Consider the following 17039-nt stretch of genomic DNA (forward strand, 5'->3'; position numbering starts at 1 on the left):
CACTGAGGAGGGTCGGAGAGTGGAGGGCACATACAGGGTCCTGTGCCCACTGAGGAGGGTCGGAGAGTGGAGGGCACATACAGGGTTCTGTGCCCACCGAGGAGGGTCGGAGAGTGGAGGGCACATACAGGGTTCTGTGCCCACCGAGGAGGGTCGGAGAGTGGAGGGCACATACAGGGTTCTGTGCCCACCGAGGAGGGTCGGAGAGTGGAGGGCACATACAGGGTTCTGTGCCCACCGAGGAGGGTCGGAGAGTGGAGGGCACATACAGGGTCCTGTGCCCACTGAGGAGGGTCGGAGAGTAGAGGGCACATACAGGGTTCTGTGCCCACCGAGGAGGGTCGGAGAGTGGAGGGCACATACAGGGTTCTGTGCCCACTGAGGAGGGTCGGAGAGTGGAGGGCACATACAGGGTCCTGTGCCCACTGAGGAGGGTCGGAGAGTAGAGGGCACATACAGGGTTCTGTGCCCACCGAGGAGGGTCGGAGAGTGGAGGGCACATACAGGGTCCTGTGCCCACTGAGGAGGGTCGGAGAGTGGAGGGCACATACAGGTCCTGTGCCCACTGAGGAGGGTCGGAGAATGGAGGGCACATACAGGGTCCTGTGCCCACTGAGGAGGGTCGGAGAGTGGAGGGCACATACAGGGTCCTGTGCCCACTGAGGAGGGTCGGAGAGTGGAGGGCACATACAGGGTCCTGTGCCCACCGAGGAGGGTCGGAGAGGGGAGGGCACATACAGGTCCTGTGCCCACCGAGGAGGGTCGGAGAATGGAGGGCACATACAGGGTCCTGTGCCCACTGAGGAGGGTCGGAGAGTGGAGGGCACATACAGGGTTCTGTGCCCACTGAGGAGGGTCGGAGAATGGAGGGCACATACAGGGTTCTGTGCCCACCGAGGAGGGTCGGAGAGTGGAGGGCACATACAGGGTTCTGTGCCCACTGAGGAGGGTCGGAGAGTGGAGGGCATATACAGGTCCTGTGCCCACCGAGGAGGGTCGGAGAGTGAAGGGTACATACAGGGTCCTGTGCCCACCGAGGAGGGTCGGAGAGTGGAGGGCACATACAGGTCCTGTGCCCACTGAGGAGGGTCGGAGAATGGAGGGCACATACAGGTCCTGTGCCCACCGAGGAGGGTCGGAGAGTGGAGGGCACATACAGGTCCTGTGCCCACTGAGGAGGGTCGGAGAGTGGAGGGCACATACAGGGTCCTGTGCCCACTGAGGAGGGTCGGATAGTGGAGGGCACATACAGGGTCCTGTGCCCACCGAGGAGGGTCGGAGAGTGGAGGGCACATACAGGGTCCTGTGCCCACTGAGGAGGGTCGGAGAGTGGAGGGCACATACAGGTCCTGTGCCCACTGAGGAGGGTCGGAGAGTGGAGGGCGGAAGATACACGGAGATATGAGGAGCTGGCAGATACAAGGGGATTTGATGAGGAGGAGGCAGATACAGTGCCTTGTGAAAGTATTCGCCCCTTGAATTTTTCACCCTTTTCCCACATTTCAGGCTTCAGACATAAAGATAAAATGTGAATGTTCTGGAGAAGAATCTACAACAAGTGACACAATTGTGAAGAGGAAGGAAATTTATTGCTTATTTTACACTTTTATAAAAAATAAATAACTGTAAATTGTGTCGTGCAATATTATTCACCCCCTGTAAGTGAATCCTTTGTGGCGCCCCCTTTTGGCTGCGATTACAGCACAGACTCTTGGGGGATGTGTCTATCAGTTTTGCACATGGAGAGGTGAAATTCTCGCCCATTCTTTGTAAACAGCTGGAGCTGAGTGAGGTTGGATGGAGGCGTTTGTGAACAGCAGTTTTCAGCTCTTTCCACAGGTTCTCGATTGGGTTCAGGTCTGGACTGTGACTTGGCCATTCTAACACCTGGATACGGTTATTTGTGAACCATTCCATTGTAGATTTTGCTTTGTTTGGGATCATTGTCTTGTTGGAAGACAAATCTCCGTCCCAGTCTCAGGTCTTTTGCAGACTCCAACAGGTTTTCTTCAAGAATGGTCCTGTATTTGGCTCCATCTTCCCATCAATTTTACCATCTTCCCTGTCCCTGCTGAAGAAAAGCAGGCCCAAACCATGATGCTGCCACCACCATGTTTGACAGTGGGGATGGTGTGTTCAGGGTGATGAGCTGTGTTGCTGTTACATATCATTTGGCATTGTGCCCATATAGTGTGATTTTGGTGTCATCTGAGCAGAGCCCCTTCTTCCACATGTTTGCTGTCTCCAGGGGCTTGTGGCAAACTTTACACAACACTTTTCATGGATATCTTTGAGAAATGGCTTTCTTCCTGCCACTTTTCCATAGAGGCCAGATTTGTGCAGTGTTGATTGTTGTCCTATGTACAGACTCTCCCCCCTCAGCTGTAGATCTCTGCAGATCATCCAGAGGGATCCTGGGCCTCTTGGCTGCATCTGATCAGTCTTCTCCTTGTGTGAGATGACAGTTTGGATGGACGGCCGGGTCTTGGTAGATTTGCAGTGGTATGATCCTCCTTCCATTGCAATATGATCACTTGCACAGGGCTTCTTGGGATGTGTAAAGTTGTGGAAATCTTTTTGTAGCCAAATCCGGTTTTAATCTTCTCCACAACAGTATCCTGGACCTGCCTGTTGTGTTCCTTGGTCTTCATGATGCTCTCTGCGCTTTATACAGAACATGAGCCTATCACAGAGCAGGGGCATTATACGGAGACTTGTTACACACAGGGGCTTATATTTATCATCATCAGTCATTTAGGACAACATTGCATCATTCACAGACCCTCAATCACCTTCTGGAGTGAGTTTGCTGCACTGACAGTAAAGGGGGTGAATAATATTGCACGCCCCAATATTCAGGTATTTATTTATTATAAAAGTGTAAAATAAGCAATAAATTTCCTTCCTCTTCACAATTGTGTCACTTGTAGATTCTTCACCAGAACATTCACATTTTATCTTTATGTTTGACGCCTGAAATGTGGGAAAAGGTTGAAAAATTGAAGGGGCTGAATACTTTCGCAAGGCGCTGTACATAGGGACATGAAGATGTGGGGCAGATACAGAGGGATATGACGAGAGGTGATATCATAAGGAGGGGCAGATACACGGAGATATGATGAGGAGGGGTCAGATATATGGGGAGATGAAGATGAGGGGGCAGATACACAGGGATATCATGAGTAGAGAGAAGATATAAGGGGATATGACGAGGAGAGGCAGATACACAGGGATATGATGAGAAGAGTTAAATACACGTTGATATGAGGAGGGGGTAGATACAAAGGGATATGTAAAGGGGGGGGGCAGATACACCAGGATATGATGATGAGGAGGGGCAGATACGCGGAGATGTGGTGATCAGGGGGCAGATACACGGGTATGACGAAGAGAGGTCAGATATATGGTTGCATAGTGAGGGGGAGATACACAGGGTTATGACGAGGAAGGGAAGATACATGGGGATATGACGAGGAGAGGCAGATACGCAGGGTTATCATGAGTAGAGAGAAGATATAAGGGGATATGACGAGGAGAGGCAGATACACAGGGTTATGAAGAGGAAGGGGCAAATACAAAGGGATATGATGAGGAGAGGCAGATACACAGGGATATGAAGAGGAAGGGGCAAATACAAAGGGATATGATGATGAGGAGAGGCAGATACACAGGGTTATGACGAGGAAGGGAAGATACATGGGGATATGACGAAGCGAGTTAAATACTCGTTAATATGATGAGGAAGGGGATAGCTACACAGGGATATGATGAGGAGGGGCAGATAAACTAGGATATGATGAGGAGTCAGATACATGGGGATATGATCAGTTGGTTGCAGATACACGTTGATGTGATGAGGGGGCAGATAAATTGGGATACGATGAGGGGTGAGATACATGAGGATATGATGAAGTGGGGCAGATACACAGAGCTATTTGGAAAGGAAGCAGATACATAGGGATATCATGAAGAGGAGCAGATACATGGAACAGGATGAGAAGGGGATATGATAAGAAGGGGGGCAGATACATGGAACAGGATGAGAAGGGGGCAGATACAAAGGGATATGATAAGAAGGGGGCAGATACATGGTGATGTGATGAAGGGCAGATACACAAGGATATGATGAGGAGGGGCAGGTACACCTGGATATGATGAAAAGGGGGCAGATACAAGGGGATATGATGAGGAGGGGGTGGAGTAAGACATATGAGGAGGATGAATGTTAAAGGGAGCACCAGGCAGGAGAGTCAGGAAGGACCAGAAGAGGCTGAAGCCTAGAGACCAAGGGAGACATTAGAGGGAGGGGATCCAAGCAGAGTTCGGTGGTCTCTGTGGTGTATTAATCCTCAAAATGCCAGAAACCGAAGAAAAAGAGCCGACTCCCAAGCCTGCAGCAAACGAGAGCACCAGCCTGGTCCATGGATCTGAGGAGAGGAAGGTAAGGACGTGACTGAGTGTACATAGTATATACTAATATCACACGCTATATCCTCCGAACAGCATATGACCTATATGCTCCTCTAATATCACACCCTATATACGCCTCTAATACCACACACACTAAATACTCCTCCAATACCCAACACCCTATATACTCTCTAATATCACACGCTATATACTCCTCTAATATCACACGCTATATACTCCTCTAATATCACACACGCTATATACTCCTCTAATATCACACACCCTATATACTCCTCTAATATCACACACCCTATATACTCTCTAATATCACACGCTATATACTCCTCTAATATCACACACTCTATATACTCCTCTAATATCACACACCCTATATACTCCTCTAATATCACACACCCTATATACTCCTCTAATATCACACACGCTATATACTCCTCTAATATCACACACTCTATATACGCCTCTAATATCACACACCCTATATACTCCTCTAATATCACACACGCTATATACTCCTCTAATATCACACACTCTATATACGCCTCTAATATCACACACCCCATATACTCCTCTAATATTACACACTCTATATACTCCTCTAATATCACACACCCTATATACGCCTCTAATATCACACACTCTATATACTCCCCTAATATCACACACCCTATATACTCCTCTAATATCACACACCCTATATACTCCTCTAATATCACACACCCTATATACTCTCTAATATCACACGCTATATACTCCTCTAATAAAACACGCTATATACTCCTCTAATATCACACACCCTATATACTCCTCTAATATCACACACCCTATATACGCCTCTAATATCACACACCCTATATATGCCTCTAATATCACACACTCTATATACTCCCCTAATATCACACACCCTATATACTCCTCTAATATCATACACCCTATATACTCTTCTAATATCACACACCCTATATACTCCTCTAATATTACACACTCTATATACTCCCCTAATATCACACACCCTATATACTCCTCTAATATCACACACCCTCTATATACTCCTCTAATATCACACACCCTATATACTCCCCTAATATCACACATGCTATATACTCCTCTAATATCACACACCCTATATACTCCCCTAATATCACACATGCTATATACTCCTCTAATATCACACACACCATATACTCCTCTAATATCACACACCCCATATACTCCTCTAATATCACACACCCCATATACTCCTCTAATATCACACACCCCATATACTCCTCTAATATCACACACCCCATATACTCCTCTAATATCACACACCCCATATACTCCTCTAATATCACACACCCTATATACTCCTCTAATATCACACACCCTATATACGCCTCTAATATCACACACCCTATATACGCCTCTAATATCACACACTCTATATAATCCTCTAATATCACACACACTATATACTCTTCTAATATTACACACTCTATATACTCCTCTAATATCACACACCCTCTATATACTCCTCTAATATCACACACCCCATATACTCCTCTAATATCACAAACCCTATATACTCCTCTAATATCACACACCCCATATACTCCTCTAATATCACAAACCCTATATACTCCTCTAATATCACACACCCCATATACTCCTCTAATATCACACACCCCATATACTCCTCTAATATCACACACCCCATATACTCCTCTAATATCACACACCCCATATACTCCTCTAATATCACACACCCCATATACTCCTCTAATATCACACACCCCATATACTCCTCTAATATCACACCCTATATACGCCTCTAATATCACACACACTATATACTCCTCTACTATCACACATCCCATACACTCCTCTAATATCACACACCCCATATACTCCTCTAATATCACACACCCCATATACTTCTCTAATATCACACACCCCATATACGCCTCTAATATCACACACCCCATATACTCCTCTAATATCACACACACCATATACTCCTCTAATATCACACACCCCATATACTCCTCTAATATCACACACCCCATATACTCCTCTAATATCACACACCCCATATACTTCTCTAATATCACACACCCCATATACTCCTCTAATATCACACACCCCATATACTCCTCTAATATCACACACCCCATATACTCCTCTAATATCACACACCCCATATACTTCTCTAATATCACACACCCCATATACTCCTCTAATATCACACACCCCATATACTCCTCTAATATCACACACCCCATATACTCCTCTAATATCACACACCCCATATACTCCTCTAATATCACACACCCCATATACTTCTCTAATATCACACACCCCATATACTCCTCTAATATCACACACCCCATATACTCCTCTAATATCACACACCCCATATACTCCTCTAATATCACACACCCCATATACTTCTCTAATATCACACACCCCATATACGCCTCTAATATCACACACCCCATATACTCCTCTAATATCACACACACCATATACTCCTCTAATATCACACACACCATATACTCCTCTAATATCACACACCCCATATACTCCTCTAATATTACACACCCCATATACTCCTCTAATATCACACACCCCATATACTCCTCTAATATCACACACTCCATATACTCCTCTAATATCACACCCTATATACGCCTCTAATATCACACACACTATATACTCGTCTAATATCACACACTCTATATACTCCTCTAATATCACACACCCCATATACTCCTCTAATATCACACACCCCATATACTCCTCTAATATCACACACCCCATATACTCCTCTAATATCACACACCCTCTATATACTCCTCTAATATCACACACCCTCTATATACTCCTCTAATATCACACACCCCATATACGCCTCTAATATCACACCCTATATATGCCTCTAATATCACACACACTATACAGTTAGGTCCAGAAATATTTGGACAGTGACACAAGTTTTGTTATTTTAGCTGTTTACAAAAACATGTTCAGAAATACAATTATATATATATAATAAGGGCTGAAAGTGCACACTCCCAGCTGCAATATGAGAGTTTTCACATCCAAATCAGAGAAAGGGTTTAGGAATCATAGCTCTGTAATGCATAGCCTCCTCTTTTTCAAGGGACCAAAAGTAATTGGACAAGGGACTCTAAGGGCTGCAATTAACTCTGAAGGCGTCTCCCTCGTTAACCTGTAATCAATGAAGTAGTTAAAAGGTCTGGGGTTGATTACAGGTGTGTGGTTTTGCATTTGGAAGTTGTTGCTGTGACCAGACAACATGCGGTCTAAGGAACTCTCAATTGAGGTGAAGCAGAACATCCTGAGGCTGAAAAAAAAGAAAAAATCCATCAGAGAGATAGCAGACATGCTTGGAGTAGCAAAATCAACAGTCGGGTACATTCTGAGAAAAAAGGAATTGACTGGTGAGTTTGGGAACTCAAAAAGGCCTGGGCGTCCACGGATGACAACAGTGGTGGATGATCGCCGCATACTTTCTTTGGTGAAGAAGAACCCGTTCACAACATCAACTGAAGTCCAGAACACTCTCAGTGAAGTAGGTGTATCTGTCTCTAAGTCACCAGTAAAGAGAAGACTCCATGAAAGTAAATACAAAGGGTTCACATCTAGATGCAAACCATTCATCAATTCCAAAAATAGACAGGCCAGAGTTACATTTGCTGAAAAACACCTCATGAAGCCAGCTCAGTTCTGGAAAAGTATTCTATGGACAGATGAGACAAAGATCAACCTGTACCAGAATGATGGGAAGAAAAAAGACTGGAGAAGAAAGGGAACGGCACATGATCCAAGGCACACCACACCCTCTGTAAAACATGGTGGAGGCAACGTGATGGCATGGGCATGCATGGCTTTCAATGGCACTGGGTCACTTGTGTTTATTGATGACATAACAGCAGACAAGAGTAGCCGGATGAATTCTGAAGTGTACCGGGATATACTTTCAGCCCAGATTCAGCCAAATGCCGCAAAGTTGATCGGACGGCGCTTCATAGTACAGATGGACAATGACCCCAAGCGTACAGCCAAAGCTACCCAGGAGTTCATGAGTGCAAAAAAGTGGAACATTCTGCAATGGCCAAGTCAATCACCAGATCTTAACCCAATTGAGCATGCATTTCACTTGCTCAAATCCAGACTTAAGACGGAAAGACCCACAAACAAGCAAGACCTGAAGGCTGCGGCTGTAAAGGCCTGGCAAAGCATTACGAAGGAGGAAACCCAGCGTTTGGTGATGTCCATGGGTTCCAGACTTAAGGCAGTGATTGCCTCCAAAGGATCCGCAACAAAATATTGAAAATAAATATATTTTGTTTGGGTTTGGTTTATTTGTCCAATTACTTTTGACCTCCTAAAATGTGGAGTGTTTGTAAAGAAATGTGACAATTCCTACAATTTCTATCAGATATTTTTGTTCAAACCTTCAAATTAAACGTTACAATCTGCACTTGAATTCTGTTGTAGAGGTTTCATTTCAAATCCAATGTGGTGGCATGCAGAGCCCAACTCGCGAAAATTGTGTCACTGGCCAAAGATTTCTGGACCTAACTGTATACTCCTCTAATATCACACACTCTATATACTCCTGTAATATCACACACTATATACTCCTCTAATATCACACACTCTATATACTCCTCTAATATCACACACCCTCTATATACTCCTCTAATATCACACACCCTATATACTCCTCTAATATCACACACCCCATATACTCCTCTAATATCACACACCCCATATACTCCTCTAATATCACACACCCCATATACTCCTCTAATATCACACACCCCATATACTCCTCTAATATCACACACCCCATATACTCCTCTAATATCACACACTCTATATACTCCTCCAATATCACACACCCCATATACTCCTCTAATATCACACACCCCATATACTCCTCTAATATCACACACCCTCTATATACTCCTCTAATATCACACACCCTCTATATACTCCTCTAATATCACACACCCTCTATATACTCCTCTAATATCACACACCCTCTATATACTCCTCTAATATCACACACCCTATATACTCCTCTAATATCACACACCCTATATACTCCTCTAATATCACACACCCCATATACTCCTCTAATATCACACACCCCATATACTCCTCTAATATCACACACCCCATATACTCCTCTAATATCACACACCCCATATACTCCTCTAATATCACACACCCCATATACTCCTCTAATATCACACACCCCATATACTCCTCTAATATCACACACCCCATATACTCCTCTAATATCACACACCCCATATACTCCTCTAATATCACACACGCCATATACTCCTCTAATATCACACACCCCATATACTCCTCTAATATCACACACCCCATATACTCCTCTAATATCACACACTCTATATACTCCTCTAATATCACACACCCCATATACTCCTCTAATATCACACACCCCATATACTCCTCTAATATCACACACCCCATATACTCCTCTAATATCACACACCCCATATACTCCTCTAATATCACACACTCTATATACTCCTCTAATATCACACCCTATATACGCCTCTAATATCACACACACTATATACTCCTCTAATATCACACACTCTATATACTCCTCTAATATCACACACCCATATACTCCTCTAATATCACACACCCTATATATTCCTCTAATATCACACACCCTATATATTCCTCTAATATCACACACCCTATATATTCCTCTAATATCACACACCCTATATACGCCTCTAATATCACACACCCTATATACTCCTCTAATATCACACCCTATATACTCCTCTAATATCACACACCCTATATACTCCTCTAATATCACACACACTATATACTCCTCTAATATCACACACACTATATACTCCTCTAATATCACACACCCCATATACTCCTCTAATATCACACACCCTATATACTCCTCTAATATCACACACCCTATATACTCCTCTAATATCACACACACTATATACTCCTCTAATATCACACACACTATATACTCCTCTAATATCACACACTATATACGCCTCTAATATCACACACCCCATATACTCCTCTAATATCACACACCCCATATACTCCTCTAATATCACACACCCCATATACTCCTCTAATATCACACACCCCATATACTCCTCTAATATTACACACCCCATATACTCCTCTACTATCACACACCCCATATACTCCTCTAATATCACACACACTATATACTCCTCTAATATCACACACTCTATATACTCCTCTAATATCACACATCCTATATACTCCTCTAATATCACACACTCTATATACTCCTCTAATATCACACACCCCATATACTCCTCTAATATCACACACACTATATACTCCTCTAATATCACACACTCTATATACTCCTCTAATATCACACACACTATATACGCCTCTAATATCACACACACTATATACTCCTCTAATATCACACACCCCATATACTCCTCTAATATCACACACCCCATATACTCCTCTAATATCACACACCCCATATACTCCTCTAATATCACACACACTATATACTCCTCTAATATCACACACTCTATATACTCCTCTAATATCACACACTATATACGCCTCTAATATCACACACACTATATACTCCTCTAATATCCCACACCCCATATACTCCTCTAATATCACACACCCTATATACTCCTCTAATATCACACACCCTATATACTCCTCTAATATCACACACCCTATATACTCCTCTAATATCACACACCCTATATACTCCTCTAATATCACACACCCCATATACTCCTCTAATATCACACACCCCATATACTCCTCTAATATCACACACCCTATATACTCCTCTAATATCACACACCCTATATACTCCTCTAATATCACACACCCTATATACTCCTCTAATATCACACACCCTATATACTCCTCTAATATCACACACCCTATATACTCCTCTAATATCACACACCCTATATACTCCCCTAATATCACACACCCTATATACTCCTCTAATATCACACACCCTATATACTCCTCTAATATCACACACCCTATATATTCCTCTAATATCACACACCCTATATATTCCTCTAATATCACACTCTACATCCTCCTTCCAGATTGATGGTAGTATCTAATGATGAGATTGGGCATCGGGGGGCTCGGGTACTCCTTGTGCTTGACCAAGTATCGCGGGTGGTTGGATGTTTTATATGTGAAACAACGACCACAATACACAGCTTGCCGCACTGAATGATGATGGTAGGCCCCCCAGTGAGAGCCCCACACAATCTCTGAATGGCTCTCACTGGGGGAGAAAACATAGTTTTGGACGTAGTGTATCAAAAAGAAAAAACAACCTACAACCCCGCCGCCCCTCGGAAATGCTCTGTATATGGCTGGCTGTACGTGGGCGGAGAGCCGAACTGCCTAATCAGTGACGTCCATTATGCTCGCTTCTCCAGTTGTGCCCTTCACAGCGCCTGATCTGCTCGACTCGAGGACCGAGTACCAGAGCATTTTAGTGCTCACCCATCACTTCTCTCAGCTTGTTGCTGCTGTTTCTCCTTCTGGAATTGTGGTAACACCCTCTTGTCTGCTCCCGACCAGCAAACTGCCAAATCTTCTGCTCTTATGCTGGAGTCACACTAACATGCGAGGAGATGGATCTCTCCATTTCTTGCATTCCTTGTCTCTGTGTATTTTGGGTCCCTGTTATACGGTGGTGTGAGTGAGCCCTTGTCCCTGTTATAAGGTGGTGTGTGTGAACCCTCATCCCAGTTATACAGTGGTGTAAGCAAGCCCTCATTCCGGTTAGACTGTGGCGGGAGCGAGCCCTCGTCCCGGTTAGACGGTGGCGGGAGCGAGCCCTCGTCCCGGTTAGACGGTGGCGGGAGCGAGCCCTCGTCCCGGTTAGACGGTGGCGGGAGCGAGCCCTCGTCCCGGTTAGACGGTGGCGGGAGTGAGCCCTCGTCCCGGTTAGACTGTGGCGGGAGCGAGCCCTCGTCCCGGTTAGACGGTGGTGGGAGCGAGCTCTTGTCCCGGTTAGTCGGTGGCGGGAGCGAGCCCTCGTCCCGGTTAGACGGTGGCGGGAGCGAGCTCTTGTCCCGGTTAGACGGTGTTGCGTGCGAGCCCTCATCCCGGTTAGACTGTGGCGGGAGCGAGCCGTCATCCCGGTTAGACGGTGGCGGGAGTGAGCCCTCGTGCCGGTTAGACGGTGGCGGGAGCGAGCCCTCGTCCCGGTTAGACGGTGGCGGGAGCGAGCCCTCGTCCCGGTTAGACGGTGGTGGGAGCGAGCCCTTGTCCCGGTTAGATGGTGGCGGGAGCGAGCCCTTGTCCCGGTTAGATGGTGGCGGGAGCGAGCCCTTGTCCCGGTTAGACGGTGGTGGGAGCGAGCCCTTGTCCCGGTTAGATGGTGGCGGGAGCGAGCCCTCGTCCCGGTTAGACGGTGGTGGGAGCGAGCCCTCGTCCCGGTTAGACGGTGGTGGGAGCGAGCCCTTGTCCCGGTTAGACGGTGGTGGGAGCGAGCCCTTGTCCCGGTTAGACGGTGGCGGGAGCGAGCCCTTGTCCCGGTTAGACGGTGGAGGGAGCGAGCTCTTGTCCCGGTTAGACAGTGTCGCGTGCGAGCCCTCGTCCCGGTTAGACGGTGGCGGGAGCGAGCCCTCGTCCCGGTTAGACGGTGGTGGGAGCGAGCCCTCGTCCCGGTTAGACGGTGGTGGGAGCGAGCCCTTGTCCCGGTTAGACGGTGGCGGGAGCGAGCTCTTATTGAGATATTTCCACTTGCTGCTGATGAACCATTAATGACAGTCATCTGGTTAGCCGCCCTGGGCTGCTTCTTATCCTTCATTACTATGGAATCACTGAGGGTGTACTTAATATTTCACACGCTTCTGGATTTTGGCTCCGTTATTGGTACACGATGCGTGGAGTCACTTGACGTGGTTGGTTTTTCCTCTTTGCGAGACTTTCTAAGGACCAGATGTTTTACTGTTAGGTCCTGATACGTAAATCCATAGAATGTAATAAGGGTGCACTTACTTTTCTCACGACTGTAGCTAGTCTTTGTAATACAGTATGTGACGTTTGTATATTGGTACATCGCTTCCTTCTGTCATCTTTCCTCTGATGATTAGTCGCTGCCAGGTGTCATATTGGTGTACCCCTCGTATCTGCATAATGTGGTACCGGCCACTCTCGGGGTACACGTGACCTGCAACCACCAGACCGCAGGCAAGGCAGGAGATCTAGGCTGTGTGCGTACTTGGTACGGTGTTTTGTTTTTTTTTATGTTTTTTTTTTATGCAGTTTTGTCACAAAAACGCATGTCTACCTTTATGCCAATGAAGTTGGTGAGAATTCTCAGGTGTTGTGCGCACGTTGCTTTTTGTTCCTTGCAGATTTGATTCTTGATGCGTTTTTCAGCCCTTCCACCACTTCACTTCATTATGAAAACACATGGTAAAAATATGCACCACAAACGCGTCAAAAATGCATCATTTTTGGTGCAATTTTCCGCCAGAAGATGCAGTTCTGGGTGCAGAAAATTTCTACACAAAATACTCAGTGTGCGGACATAGTTTACACTATATACACTCCATACAAGCCTGCAATGTATCTAATCTCACTATGTGTGACACTGTCTGCTGAGCCGTGTATCTAATCCTCTCCTGTGTGATACTGTGTGCTGAGCCGTGTATCTAATCCTCTCCTGTGTGATACTGTCTGCTGAGCTGAGTATCTAATCCTCTCCTGTGTGATACTGTCTGCTGAGCTGTGTATCTAATCCTCTCCTGTGTGATACTGTCTGCTGAGCCGTGTATCTAATCCTCTCCTGTGTGATACTGTCTGCTGAGCTGTGTATCTAACCCTCTCCTGTGTGATACTATCTGCTGAGCCGTGTATCTAATCCTCTCCTGTGTGATACTGTCTGCTGAGCCGTGTATCTAATCCTCTCCTGTGTGATACTGTCTGCTGAGCTGTGTATCTAATCCTCTCCTGTGTGATACTGTCTGCTGAGCTGTGTATCTAATCCTCTCCTGTGTGATACTGTCTGCTGAGCTGTGTATCTAATCCTCTCCTGTGTGATACTGTCTGCTGAGCTGTGTATCTAATCCTCTCCTGTGTGATACTGTCTGCTGAGCTGTGTATCTAATCCTCTCCTGTGTGATACTGTCTGCTGAGCTGTGTATCTAACCCTCTCCTGTGTGATACTATCTGCTGAGCTGTGTATCTAATCCTCTCCTGTGTGATACTGTCTGCTGAGCTGTGTATCTAATCCTCTCCTGTGTGATACTGTCTGCTGAGCTGTGTATCTAATCCTCTCCTGTGTGATACTGTCTGCTGAGCTGTGTATCTAATCCTCTCCTGTGTGATACTGTCTGCTGAGCTGTGTATCTAATCCTCTCCTGTGTGATACTGTCTGCTGAGCCGTGTATCTAATCCTATCCTGTGTGATACTGTCTGCTGAGCTGTGTATCTAATCCTCTCCTGTGTGACACTGTCTGCTGAGCCGTGTATCTAATCCTCTCCTGTGTGATACTGTGTGCTGAGCCGTGTATCTAATCCTCTCCTGTGTGATACTGTCTGCTGAGCTGAGTATCTAATCCTCTCCTGTGTGATACTGTCTGCTGAGCTGTGTATCTAATCCTCTCCTGTGTGATACTGTCTGCTGAGCCGTGTATCTAATCCTCTCCTGTGTGATACTGTCTGCTGAGCTGTGTATCTAACCCTCTCCTGTGTGATACTATCTGCTGAGCTGTGTATCTAATCCTCTCCTGTGTGATACTGTCTGCTGAGCTGTGTATCTAATCCTCTCCTGTGTGATACTGTCTGCTGAGCTGTGTATCTAATCCTCTCCTGTGTGATACTGTCTGCTGATCTGTGTATCTAATCCTCTCCTGTGTGATACTGTCTGCTGAGCTGTGTATCTAATCCTCTCCTGTGTGATACTGTCTGCTGAGCTGTGTATCTAACCCTCTCCTGTGTGATACTATCTGCTGAGCCGTGTATCTAATCCTCTCCTGTGTGATACTGTCTGCTGAGCCGTGTATCTAATCCTCTCCTGTGTGATACTGTCTGCTGAGCTGTGTATCTAATCCTCTCCTGTGTGATACTGTCTGCTGAGCTGTGTATCTAATCCTCTCCTGTGTGATACTGTGTGCTGAGCCGTGTATCTAATCCTCTCCTGTGTGATACTGTCTGCTGAGCTGAGTATCTAATCCTCTCCTGTGTGATACTGTCTGCTGAGCTGTGTATCTAATCCTCTCCTGTGTGATACTGTCTGCTGAGCCGTGTATCTAATCCTCTCCTGTGTGATACTGTCTGCTGAGCTGTGTATCTAACCCTCTCCTGTGTGATACTATCTGCTGAGCCGTGTATCTAATCCTCTCCTGTGTGATACTGTCTGCTGAGCCGTGTATCTAATCCTCTCCTGTGTGATACTGTCTGCTGAGCTGTGTATCTAATCCTCTCCTGTGTGATACTGTCTGCTGAGCTGTGTATCTAATCCTCTCCTGTGTGATACTGTCTGCTGAGCTGTGTATCTAATCCTCTCCTGTGTGATACTGTCTGCTGAGCTGTGTATCTAACCCTCTCCTGTGTGATACTATCTGCTGAGCTGTGTATCTAATCCTCTCCTGTGTGATACTGTCTGCTGAGCTGTGTATCTAATCCTCTCCTGTGTGATACTGTCTGCTGAGCTGTGTATCTAATCCTCTCCTGTGTGATACTGTCTGCTGAGCTGTGTATCTAATCCTCTCCTGTGTGATACTGTCTGCTGAGCTGTGTATCTAATCCTCTCCTGTGTGATACTGTCTGCTGAGCCGTGTATCTAATCCTATCCTGTGTGATACTGTCTGCTGAGCTGTGTATCTAATCCTCTCCTGTGTGACACTGTCTGCTGAGCCGTGTATCTAATCCTCTCCTGTGTGATACTGTGTGCTGAGCCGTGTATCTAATCCTCTCCTGTGTGATACTGTCTGCTGAGCTGAGTATCTAATCCTCTCCTGTGTGATACTGTCTGCTGAGCTGTGTATCTAATCCTCTCCTGTGTGATACTGTCTGCTGAGCCGTGTATCTAATCCTCTCCTGTGTGATACTGTCTGCTGAGCTGTGTATCTAACCCTCTCCTGTGTGATACTATCTGCTGAGCTGTGTATCTAATCCTCTCCTGTGTGATACTGTCTGCTGAGCTGTGTATCTAATCCTCTCCTGTGTGATACTGTCTGCTGAGCTGTGTATCTAATCCTCTCCTGTGTGATACTGTCTGCTGATCTGTGTATCTAATCCTCTCATGTGTGATACTGTCTGCTGAGCTGTGTATCTAATCCTCTCCTGTGTGATACTGTCTGCTGAGCTGTGTATCTAACCCTCTCCTGTGTGATATTGTGTGCTGAGCTGTGTATCTAATCGTGTGTGTGTGTGAATGTGGTACTCTAGGCTGTGTCTCATCCACTGCTGTGTGTGTGATAGTCTCGACCGTATCTGATTCTCAGCTGTGTGTGATACTCTCGGCTGTATCTAATCCTCTGCTGTGTATGCAATATTCTCGGCTGTATCTGTTCCTA

The 17039-nt window shown here is 45.7% G+C and overlaps 1 protein-coding gene across 1 annotated transcript in view; it reads left to right on the forward strand.

Annotated features, from left to right (window-relative positions):
• Positions 1-4189: 4189 nt before the first annotated feature.
• The window catches only part of LOC142256395 (solute carrier family 2, facilitated glucose transporter member 1-like), a 211432-nt gene continuing 198582 nt past the window's right edge, over positions 4190-17039 (forward strand). Inside the window, exon 1 of the mRNA XM_075328057.1 lies at positions 4190-4441. Within this exon, the coding sequence (XP_075184172.1) occupies positions 4355-4441 (87 nt within the window). The 5' untranslated portion in view covers positions 4190-4354. The remainder of the gene's footprint in view (positions 4442-17039) is intronic.

The sequence above is a fragment of the Anomaloglossus baeobatrachus genome, chromosome 11, assembly GCF_048569485.1.
Source record: "Anomaloglossus baeobatrachus isolate aAnoBae1 chromosome 11, aAnoBae1.hap1, whole genome shotgun sequence".
NCBI classification, from domain to species: domain Eukaryota; kingdom Metazoa; phylum Chordata; class Amphibia; order Anura; family Aromobatidae; genus Anomaloglossus; species Anomaloglossus baeobatrachus.